We start from the raw sequence: 12,485 nt of genomic DNA, 5'->3' as shown, positions 1-12,485 counted from the left end.
CAGGGCACGCAGGCAGATTCGGGGAGATAAGTCGCCCGGCGACAAATCTCCTCTTTTTTCGGGCCAAATAATCTCCCCAAAATTCCTCCGCGCCTTCCCTCTGGCACGAGAAAAAGCATCCTAAATAGGAATGCCAGGGATCCACTAAGCAGTTTGATGGCCATTGTCGTTTAGAGACCCTAAAATGAGGTTAACACATACAACTTGTCCCGGAAGTCACTTCATCTACTGAATCATCATCATCATCACATCATCTACTGCATTTTTTGCATGTTAAAAATCCCCAAAAAAATACATTGACCGCCCATCACCATATCTTTTTAAAAAGTACATATTCAGCCTAATACAAAATGGGTAATTGTGTCTTTCTACTCCAAACTACTGAGTCGCGATACTTTCCCAAAATTGTCAGTTTTCATGAAATACCTGAAACTTTCTAGCATCTTACCATCCGCATACCATAAGGTACAAAGAGAAAACATCCTTCATAGGAACGCCAGAGGTCTACTGAACACTTTGATGCCGCTATACATAAATTTGCCAAACAATATGGTATACAGACACCCCCAAAGTAGTATATATATTTTCAGCACTGAAACTCCGGCTGCTGCAATATAAGCACCCGCTATGTGTATTATGTGCCATAAGACCCCCTAACGGTATAGAGATTCGACAAATCCATATATTTTCCCAAAGTACACATTCTGACAAGTCATTCTACTGCACACTACCAAACTGCAAAGCTACAAAAAAGTGCAAAGCTTTCATTTTACCCCATTATATGCCCCACATTTCGGAAACGTATCAATATAAAACATTGGCAATATGAACGCCGCAACAGCTCTACTGAACACATTGATGCCCAATATGCATAGATTTACCAAACGATGCAGCGCACACAGACCCACCCAAATAAAAACAGTGCCTATGAATTTTCACGGCTGACGTTGACTACTGCAATATAAGCACCCGGAGTGTATATTATGTACCATAAGAACCTATGCCATAAGAACAGTACAGAGACCCTAGAATACCATGTATTTTCTCAAAGTACACCGTCTGACAAATCCAAAACACTAAATAGGTCTTTCTACGGACTATCAAGCTGTAAAACTATGCACAACATGGCGGTTTTTAGGACATTTCGGAAAATCCTCACAAAGCTTGCATTTTACCCCATTATATGCCATACATTTTATAGCCCGCCAGCATAAAATGTCCAAAATCTGAATGCCATGGGTCTACTGAACACTTTGACACCCAATATGCATAGATTTACCAAACTAGCTGGTGCACAGAGACCCTCAAATGAATATATAGCAGACAAAATTTCCATAGTTAAAACGAAGCAACAAAGAATAGAGCGAAATCGTATAAAATCACTAAAATCCAACAAAACCACAAGAATTTTTTCTGCATAATGTAATCAGCAGATCAAAGTTTAATTATTTTAGCATGGCCAAATAGGTTTTATGGATAGAAATAAGAGATCAACACCTACGCAAAGCTGGAAATAAAATAAAATGGCTAAAAATGCACCAAAATCACTGAAATTGCAATATAATCACCAAAATAACATACAAAAGGTATTGTGCAGTGCAATTAACGAGTACGCTATTCGCAAAAAAAGACTATGCGATAAAAATAAAAAAAAGACACACAATAGTGTAAGTGTGTATATGTGTGTACAGTAGGCAAATTGCATGTTGTGTGCGTGTGCAAGTGTGTGCAAGCGTGTGAGTGCTGTGAATGTGTGTGTAAGTGTCACTGTAAGTGTGTATTCGTATAGTAAGTGTGTGTTTGTGTGTGTGTGTGTGGGGGGGCACTAACCTGGGGTGGCAGGCTATAGATCATTCAGGGTTGGCGGCAGAGCTGGATCTGTAGATTCCACGTGCCTGCAACTGCTTTAGGGCCCCTGGGCAATTGCGTCCAAGGGGCCACTCGTTCCCCACTTCTGCTCGTTGCCTAGGGGCTGGGGAACGAGTTAGAACGGAGCGAGTGCCTTTCCAAGCCGCTCCTCCGTTCAGACAGCGCAAGCAGCAGCAAGGCACATGGATTTGGCGTGCCTGCTGCTGCTTTGGGGCCCCTGGGCGATTGCAACCCAGGGGCCCGTTGCCTAGGGGCTGGGAAACCTGGGGGGACGTGCCAGAACTTTACAAGCCGCTCCTCCGTTCAGAAAGTGCAGGCAGCAGCAGGGCACGTATGATGCAGGTGCATGCTGCTGCCTTGGGGCCCCTGGGCGATCGCGACCCAGGGGCCACTTGTTCCCCACCTAGGCTGGTTGCCTAGGGGCTGGGGAACAAGTAGGAATGGAGCAAGTGGCTTTACGAGCCGTTCCTCCGTTCCCAAACCTGCAAATGCTGCAGAAAGTAGAATCTAAGATCTGTGGCATTTCAAGTTACTTTGCCACAGAATGACGATTCTACAATCTGTGGCACTTAAAGGGTTCATTATGGAGCGTGAAACCTTATATTTTTTGACAAAGAAAGATGATGTTTTGTAAAGTTCACCGAGGGGAGAACCAAAGAAAGCCTATCTGGCAATATCTTGGATCGTATATGACAATTTAGGTTTCAAATATCGCCTCATCCTCGCTGGAGTGTAAAGTATTAATCACCTTTGGAGGATGAGCTGATCTTGGCTTGATGAAAGATTGCGGTGATCCTGAAAGATGAGGATCTTTTTCCCCTCCAATTCTACTGATTTTGATTTCTCGTGCGCCTGAAATTATTTGTTTTACTCAAAATAGTGTAGGAACCTTACCGTTGTCAATCTTAAGTCTTGGCGTTTGAAAATCTTTCAAGGGACCAATCCCGTGAAGTCATTCTTTCCTCAAATTGCCACGATCGCAAGAGAGACCGAGATTCGGAGGGATCTTTTTTAGGATCGGATTGTGTCGGAGAATCATTTTGAAAAGATTTCAGATCTCCCTATAAATCTGAGATTGTTCCTTTGACATCTCTTCTCCAGATCATCCGGTTGCATTCTTAACTCCATAACTTTACCATACTTTCTATACTTTTTTCATAGGTTTTACATTTTGTGCCAGCTCGTAGCGGGGAAACCGCAATGCAAAACCTCTCCGCGCAGCATCGACTCCAACGCAATTCCGCTTCGCCCCCCAGACAAGAAACCAGCGTGCAGCAAGTATATAGCAAGCTTCACCAAGTAGAGAGACGCGGTTAGTCCAGGGCGCCGCCTCGATTGAATGGCCGACGCAGCTCCGGAAACCACAGGCGCCAAACAACAAGTAACCGTCAGCTTTTGGCAAAACTGCCTATACCACCGCCTTCTCTGGCTCCCCGCTGACCTCCGGAGGCGCGAGTTAGAGCTCTTGCTGTTCGGGGTCTAAAGATCTGTATACTTAGTGTAAGGTCACACCTGGAGATTCGGGGAGATTTACTCGCCCGGTGACTAATCGCCTCTTCTTTTGGGCGACTAATCTCCCCGAACGGTTTCCCTCCTGTCTTCCGCCTGCTATAATGAAAAAACGCCCGCGGCATGGCACTCGCGGCACTTCCTTTTCCAAATTTGCCACACGAGGAAACTTCGGGCGACTTCGGAAAACTAAGTGCTCCAAGTGCCTGCCCCCAGGCGATTTTCACGTTAGCCAGCCTAAGGCAGGGGGAAGCCGTTCGGGGGGATTAATCGGCCTAAACAAGAGGTGATTAGTCAGCCAAAAGAAGACTAAATCTCCCCGAATCTCCAGGTGTGACCTTACCCTAATTATGCAGATCTTGAGACCCCCAAACAGCAGGAGCTCTAACTCGTGTCTCCATCCTATCAGCCACCAAACCGGAAGTCCTCTCTGCTGGTTTGAAATCTGGAAACAGCGCAGCAGAAGCCAGCTCATTGTCGGATCCGGACCACTGACTTCTCCTACATCGATTCAAGAATCGGAACCAGAGAACAGAAAGGAACACATACATTTTCTACAGTAGAACGCCATTTTAAGTTGTAAAATCCAGGAAAATGCGTTAATGGGCAGACTCATTGGAATTGACCATTTACAGGCAGAACTATGGCAAAATATACATCTGTTTAGTATTTTAAACCTCTTTATTTCACAATTCACATTCATAGAGGAAAACACAAGCTGTTTTTGGGAACATCGGGACAAGATTTGGATGTAAAATCCGGGAAAACTTAAACTTAACTTAAAAAACTTAAAATGAGGGAAATGCACCCATTGAAATGCATTATAATTTGGTGGGACCACAAATAAGAAATGTAAAATGCGGGATAGCTTAAAATCAGGGGACTTAAAATCGAGCTTTCACTGTATTTCAAAGTTCAAAAACAGCAATTCAATTGACACATACATTTCAAACCAGGTAAAATGTGTAATAAAAGTAGAACGGATTACATGTGAAACAACCTGGTTACGGGGCAGATTTCTTCTAAAGGGCCCTGGCACACGGTTACCTAATTTTCCTATAGTGCGCGCCAGTCCCATGTTTTGTTCCCGCCGGCATTCATGTAAATCAGAGATGGCAAAACAGACAACACCGCCGCCGCTTTCTAAAGCAGCCCAAATGCTACTGTGCAGGGCAGGTTTTCCCAATAAGGATTTACATAAATATCAGCCGGAACAAAACATTTTGTCGCCTGCGCTAGCGGTAGGGTTTCTGGAAAAAAATACCGGCCTTCCGATAGTCTTGCAGTTTTTTCCTATTAATAACATTGGCATCAAGCATCATTTTTACCGGCCAGGTGGCAACCCTAGCTAGCGGAGATACATAGCCTCACGGATAGCTTTTGTCTCCAGTTTATTTAGACCCGCTGAACAAATATTTTGGAATAACCCTGTACTTACTGGCTGCCCTTTGGTCCCAAGCTCCCCTTTGGCTCCCGGAATTCCCGTTCCTCCTTCCACACCACGTTTTCCTGGCAGCCCCATTTCACCAGGTAATCCCCTTTCACCCTAAAAAAAAAAGTAGCAAAGGAGAAGGCGACTGGTTATTTTTACGTGAGATATTTCCTCCAGTTACAATATGCTGTTTGGATGCATTGAATCATTTGCAGATAACGACAGTAGTAGTAGTATAACTGTAACACGGCTACTGAAATCACGTGAGAAATACAAAGAGAAGCTGATAAAGAGCATTTGCTGCCGCTGCAACATTTCATTCATTCAAATGGCTCTGGCTCCCACCCTGATGCGGTTGAGTTGCGCAGGCACTGATTTTACTGAATGGCTTTTGGGCTCCCAAGGTTTCTTCACAAGCGCCCTTAATTCACTCAATTGAAATAAATGTCTTGTTATATCTCATCTTTCTATTCAGGCCTCTCCTACTCACATTCCAATCAATGCATGGTTGCTAGGGTAATTTGGACCCTATGTGCGGCGTAACAAGCGCTTGCCGGCCACCCCCCAGCCAGAAATACTTTTTGAGAGCCCGCCCGCAACCCACCCCCATGACAACCCCCCCATCCCCACTGCAAGCTCGCACAGGAGCAAGCACGTCAATTAGAAGATAAATAAAAAGAGCGGCGGGAGGGGGATTTGAGCGCTATGAGCGATTTTCCCCGGAACCCCCCCCCCCCCCACCATGACTGTGGGGTCTGCCTCCTCTATAGTTACGTCACTGGACCCTAGCAACCAGATTGCTGACTATGCAATCTGGAGAACTGCTGAATCAAAAACTCAGAAACCACAAATAATAAAAAAATGTAAACCAGTCTCAAAATATCCCTCTTTAAGGGCAATGACAAATCGGGAAGATTTTGGGAGATTTAGTTGGCAGGCGACTAAACGCCTCTTCTTCGGGCGACTAATCTCCCCGAAAATCCTTTCCGATAGAATCGAAATCTTCGGCGGGATGGCAGTCGCAGCGCTTCATTTTCCAAAGTTCCCTCGTCGGGCAACTTTGGGCCACACAAATCGCTCCGTGTGCCATCCCGCCACCAATTTCGATTCTAGCCAGTGGGAAGGCTTTTCGGGTCGATTAGTTGCCCGAAGAAGAGGCCGATTAGTCACCGGCGACTAAATCTCCCTGAATCTTCCCGTGTGTCTCTGCCTTTTATTTCCAGCCTTCCCTCTGATACTAATGACTTCTCACGTAAAGAAAATGCACAAAGAACATTTCAATCAGAATAAACGGCCTGTCTGAATCTAGGTGAATAGGACCTGTTTGTTTTATATCAAGTTTAGCTTTTCTGTGCGTCTTGTCTGTACAATTCCCTATAGGATATATAGAATATTGCATTTGTGGCTTAGGTGGACATTCTGGAAAACTGCATCCAGCAATCCCCTAAGCAAAATGTTTCTTGTGCATTTGCAGTCGTTTTTGTCGCCCACCAGAGGGCAGCAGATAACAATAACGTTTATCCTCTGCTTAAAGGGGGTTGTTCACCTTCTTGTTCAAACAACTATTGGTTTCAGATAAATCACCAGAAATAACGACTTTTTTCAATGACTTTCCATTTTCTACCTGTGAACGTTTTTCTAATATTGAAGTGTAAATTGTCATTTTTGACCTTTCAAAAGCAGCTCCTCTGGGAGAGGTCGCCGACCCTGTAAATGGATACATTTAGCTGATACATTCCTTATCTTTGACCCCCTCATGAACCTCTGACTTGCCGTAGGACATATAATTGGCCCACTGCCGTAATAGCTAATTTAGAGAAATCACTGGTGTGTAACCATGGACGAGCCATTCAAAGAAAAATAGGGCAATATATACAAAGTAGGTAACACGCAAGCTCGGTAGAATACAACGGGTTTCCTTACGCAGGAGAATAAACAGGGATCGAATGGCATTCCCCATAGCACTATAGAATGGCCTGCGATTGCCCTTTTCTACTGAACAGATCGGAAACCAGAAATCATATAGGGACACAAGGAAAAGTCTTCTCCCGCAGCCACGACTCTCTGCCCGCGTTAGGTGCTGGCCACTTGCCATTACTCCTTCTATTACCCAATGTAAAGCACCACGTCGGATGGCAATAGAACAAAGCTACATTAAAGGGCACCCTGGCAGCATACATCTAAAAATGGGTTTTATCAACTATATATATCAGCTTCTTTTAAAGAAGACGGTTCATGTAAAAACACAAAAATGTATCAGTGCATTAAACTCTTATCAATGTAGAAGGAATCTGCTTTTTAAAGTTGTGTTGCTGGTTAATTTATTGTCAATTTCCGCTAAATCCCCACAAGTCCCGCCATCTGTTTCACTTGCAGCCGGCGGCACTCAACACACTGCACTGTAGGACAGGAACCAATCAGCAGCTAGGCTGACTTGATAGGGAACTGAAGCCTGTTTCTGCAGGGCTGTGATTGGCTGTCCTCCTCCTACCGTGCTTCTGGCACAAATCGTTAGGCCACACCCACCCCTCTTTTGAAATATGGACAGGGAAAGGAAAACATCTATAGGGAGGTCCAATAAATACATTTTTTGCACAATGTGACACTAGGGTTGCCACCTTTTCTGGAAAAAAATACCGGCCTTCCTATATATTTATCTTTTTTCCCTATTAATAACATTGGGATCAACCATCATTTTTACTGGCTAGGTGGCAACCCTATGTGACACCAACATCGCATAATTGGCTACAAAGCCCAGACTTTATTCCTTTATCCTATGTCTCCTTTAATGAAACTCAGGGATTCTGCCACAGACAAGGAATGTATCAACGGATGTAGATCAATGACAATACCCTCCCGCCCCCCAACCGATTCAGAAAGACATAAGAAGCAAACCTTCAATATTAGAAAATTGCAGATGTCAGCACTTTTCTAATTCTGAGCATTTTAGGTTAGAAAAGTACTCGCGCCTGCACTTCTACGTGGCTCCCATTGTCAGGGGGTATTGTTTATGCCACTATCAGATCCTCTTAATCTGCCATTAGCTGTAAATCAACTGCTGTATGGTCAACTGGAACCTTCCCAAACAAAAGATTTACGCTCCGCCTATGCTTGGATGAATTGGATGAAACACGCATAATATCCAAGGCTATTGACGTCTTAAGCTCTATCTAGTTAATACGAGCCTAGGTAGATATCGTTTATAGGGATGCACCAAATCCACTATTTTGGATTTGGCCGAACCCCCAAATCCTTCGCGAGAGATTCAGCTGAATACCAACCGAGTCCGAATTTGCATATGCAAATTAGAGGTGGGAAGGGGAAAATTTTTTTAATGACAAAATGTCATGCAATTTCCCCTCCCAGTCACTGATTTGCATATGCACATTCGGATTTGGTTCGGCCGGCCAGAAGGATTCAGCTGAATCTGAATCCTGGCCAAATCCCAAATTGAATCCTGGATTCGGTGCATCCCCAATTGTTTATAGGAGAGTGTACAGGTATAGGTGTGTGTATATGCACTGGAGGTTCATTTTGAAGGGTTGAACAGAATGACATTTTGTCTTTTTTTCAACTCAAATTAACTATTACAGATTATGGCAGATTATGTTCTTTGTTCCTGTTCCCTGAGTATTTTAGAAAAATGGTAAACCCTATTGGCTTTGATATTCTTCATAATCGATCCCAAGCTAGAAATCCAGCCCAGGCTTGCCTCTGTGGGTTTGATATTGTGGATAATGGATCAAGTGCCAGTAAGGCAAGCTAGAAATCCAGCCCCAGCCTTGCCTCTCTGGGTTTAATATTGTGGATAACGGATCCCATGCCAGTAGGGCAAGCTGGAATGGATCCCAAGCTAGAAATCCAGCCCAGGCTTGCCCCTATGGGTTTGATATTGTGGATAACAGATCCAGTGCCAGTAAAGCAAGCTAGAAATCCAGCCTTGTCTCTGTGTTATTCTCCAGGTCCCTTCTGCACATTCTACTCTACACGCACCTCTCCAAGCCTTTACCCCTGCCAGTTGTCCCAACTGCACAGCGAGTTCCACCCCTATCGCTTCACTTCTACAACTTGACTTTTCTCTCTACTGCTAAAAAGACATCAGTGCTGTCAGATGGACATCCATCGCTAAAGTGGAATTTAGCCTTCCGACAGCCCCGTGCTCATTACAAATGCCTGTGGACCTGACGCCATTACGTTTAGTTCGGTCCAAGAACCAACTGTCTCGCTATAGGTTAATGCACAGGACAGATTTGCCAAGCCTTAGAAAATGATTGCCACTGTGTAATGCTGCCTGTATCCGTATCGTCTTCATCTACATGAAGTCAAGGCTATAGGCCAGGGAGAGGAGAATACTTTCACAGGGGATTATACAGTTGGAATCTGACAATTTATCAAGGAAAAACCCCTCTATTTGCCAACAGTCTGTACAGCGACACAGTGAATCTCTGCCAGGTTTAGTACTGACACGAGTTCTGCCGGAATCATTCTCTTTAACTGCTTCTCTGTGCCAATCGTGTACCTGACTGCCAACACCGTCCATTTCATGTTTTGCAGGTTCCGTTGTGATCTGTGCCGCACAAAGCACTATTCCCACATACTGTATAGTGATCGACTGGGAAGTGCTACATTATATGTATGTGAAAATGCTACTATATATATATATATATCCAATAAAACCACTGACAAAGCAGGTAGCAGAGCCGCTCAAATTCATCTCCTGAAGCGGGTGCATTACATGGAATAACGTGCCCTAAGCACACAAATTGGAACAAAACCATAACCAAGTTCATAAGCTCCTTTACTTGCTTGATATAGGCTGTCCTACTGATTTTTCTTGTTTATGTGAAAATCAAATACATATTTTAAACCACAACATTAGTCGTGGATAACTTAAAGCTACATCTTGCTCCAGCTCCATGGGGCAAGCTCATTCCCCACAAGCTGGCCTTGGGACGTACTCACGGGTAAAACGAGGACAAAGGTGCAGAACTGTTCTTCCGCCAGCCCTTGTGTGGGGTTTGTTGAAATCCAATACGTTGCCTGGTTAATTACAGAACACAGACAATCTGGCTACAATGAACATTTGTGTAGATGGAGCAGCGCCAGATAGTAGATCCCTTACCAATGCGGTTTATGCCAATGGGAAGAGCACGGACCAGATGCACCGCTTCCATTGATTTTTTACGGCCCTTGTCCCTGCCAAAGATCTCTATGACATTGTATAACATCGATTGTATAATCTGACCTGCCAAAATGTGGTGTATAAAAAGAAACTGGCGCTACGCAGAAAGAGCCGAGTGGATGTTTACAAAGAAAGAACACTGCAGTGTCAGGGCATGCCTATTCCTTGTGCCCGCTCACAGCTGTGCAGTTTGTATATGCAGAGGCCTGGCTTCTCCTCTTTACATATCGGGGTTCCAGCTCGATACCGTTGATAACGAGGCAAACGTGAAGTCGGTCCAACAGGTTTAGCTTATTCGTTATTTTAGCATGGCATTGGCCTTACCCTGAATCCTGGTGGTCCCTGAGCCCCTGCCATTCCGGGAACGCCTGTATTTCCTCGTTTTCCTGATGTTCCAGTAAGGCCAAATTCCCCATCTTCTCCTTGTTCTCCCTAATAAGAAAAGTTACAATTACATTTCTTTTCTAAATCAGGTTATATGGCTAAGCCATTATCAACCAGAGCGAGCTGAACTGAGTTACCTTAAGTCCAGGACTTCCATCCTTTCCTGGAATACCATCAGCTCCGGCAGGGCCCTCCTGGCCCTGTCTTCCTACTACTCCCCTTGGCCCAGTCATACCTATAGCTCCCTGCAGGTAAAACCAGCACATACAGATGACTTACTATACATTTAAAGGGAAAGTAAAGTCTAAAATAGAATAAGGCTACAAATGCTGTATTTTGTATACTAAACATGAACTTACTGCACTACAAGCCTAATCAAACAAATGATTTATGCTTTCAAAGTTGGCCGCAAGACCAAGACCGTGCACATGCTCAGTGTGGTCTGGGCTGCTTAGGGATCATCATAAATTACCAAAACAGCACAAGACAAATAATATCTGCCAGAAGCCGATACAACAAGACTGATTAATAATCAGAATATACAGACTGCACTGTGTCCTGTGTTGTCATGTAATCTAATGTGAAGTTTATAGTATTGTTAAATACAAACTTTCTCCAACTCTGCAGAACCAGTGGCTGCAGCAAAATAATCCTCCAAATAGAATCCCAGTTTATCTGTTTAAATCTGGCTCCATGATCTTTGTCCCTGCAGCTGGAGTTGGAAACAGTAAAGGGGATGTAAAGGCAAAAATAAAATCCAATACAAATCTCTACACAGTCGCCGACTGCTCTACAGGGAAACAAACAAAGCTGCTTGAGTTCTGCATGGCTGGGAAGTAAGGTGCTGTTCATAAGTATGATTGTTTCCCTGCAGAGCAGTTAGGGACCGTCTGACAATTCCTATCCACAGCACTAAATGAAGGGACAATTTCACTGCATACAGTCAGGTTTTTTTTTATAAAAAATGGTACACATTTTTAAATTAAAGTATATTGGAGATGGATTTCTTTTTCATTAAAGAAAGTAAAAATGGGATTTTATTGTTTTGCCTTTACATGTCCTTTAAAAGTGTTCTTTGGTTTTGGTTACTATAGTGATCGAGGGTGGTGGTCACTAGGACACACATTGCTGCTTCTTTTCTTTTTAAATTCTCTTTATGGACTTTTGCAATAAACGACATTGACTTGACAATTTGACAATCATACAGATAGATCTATGCAAATCCATGCAAACGATGTTCAGAAATGATCATACAAACAAGAAGTGGTAAAACAATTAAGACCTGTTCTCTTCTTTCAATGAAAAGCTCAGCAAAATAAGTTTAAGAATCCTATCAAAACATTGTCGCTTCTAGAAAACCTCTTGTCTCTCAGTCCAACCCGGTTGCTACCAACAAAAAGAAATGCAGTGGTGCTCAGGAGCAAGGATGCAGCGATAGCTCGAATCCCACACAATTCTTTTTTTCGCACCATACCACGGAACGTCATATCGTCTTGCTCTTGGGTTTCGATAATATCTAAGACTATTGGCCATCAGGCTGGATTTCTAGCAAACGAGCCTTCAATCCAAAATAGTATTAGAATTGTTCCTTATACTTTGGACTATTTGGCCAGTCCCACGGTCTGGGAACACTTACGAGTGAACGTTTCCAATGCTTGTGTGTTTGATAACAGCAAATGCTGCACAAAAATTGCATTATGTGCTAACAATAGTGATCCTTAAAGGAGAAGGGCAAAATGTTAGGCACCCCCAAGTGATTGTATTGATTTACCTGAAACCCCGGGTCGGTGCTCCTATCAACAGAAAACTGCACTGGCCAGGGTTATACCAGTGAGCACCATGGAGTGATCCTCTCCTCCGTCTTCCGCTTTCTTTGCGCGGCTGCGCATGCGCAGTAGAACGAAAAGCTGAACTAACTGAAAAGTCAGCTATTTCGTTCAACTGCGCATGCGTTTGCCCCGGAAACCAAGAAGGAGCCGGAAGAGGATCGATCCATGGTGCTCACTGGTATAACCCTGGGGTTTCAGGTAAGTCAATACAATCACTTGGGGGTGCTTAACATTTGGCACCCCCAAGTGCAGGATGCCTTTCCTTCTCCTTTAAAGTGCA

The 12,485-nt window shown here is 43.9% G+C and overlaps 1 protein-coding gene across 5 annotated transcripts in view; it reads right to left on the bottom strand.

The window, feature by feature from the left end:
* The window catches only part of col27a1.L (collagen, type XXVII, alpha 1 L homeolog), a 314,667-nt gene that overhangs the window by 125,042 nt on the left and 177,140 nt on the right, over positions 1–12,485 (bottom strand). For all 5 annotated transcript variants that reach the window (XM_041573258.1, XM_041573257.1, XM_041573260.1 and 2 more), the window contains 3 exons: positions 10,514–10,621; positions 10,317–10,424; positions 4,817–4,924 (listed from right to left, as the gene is read on the bottom strand). In XM_041573258.1, coding sequence (XP_041429192.1) covers positions 4,817–4,924; positions 10,317–10,424; positions 10,514–10,621 — 324 coding nt within the window. The remainder of the gene's footprint in view (positions 1–4,816; positions 4,925–10,316; positions 10,425–10,513; positions 10,622–12,485) is intronic.

This window comes from Xenopus laevis, chromosome 8L (genome assembly GCF_017654675.1).
Source record: "Xenopus laevis strain J_2021 chromosome 8L, Xenopus_laevis_v10.1, whole genome shotgun sequence".
Classification (NCBI taxonomy): Eukaryota; Metazoa; Chordata; class Amphibia; order Anura; family Pipidae; genus Xenopus; species Xenopus laevis.
This window is presented reverse-complemented; position numbering and strand designations above follow the sequence as displayed.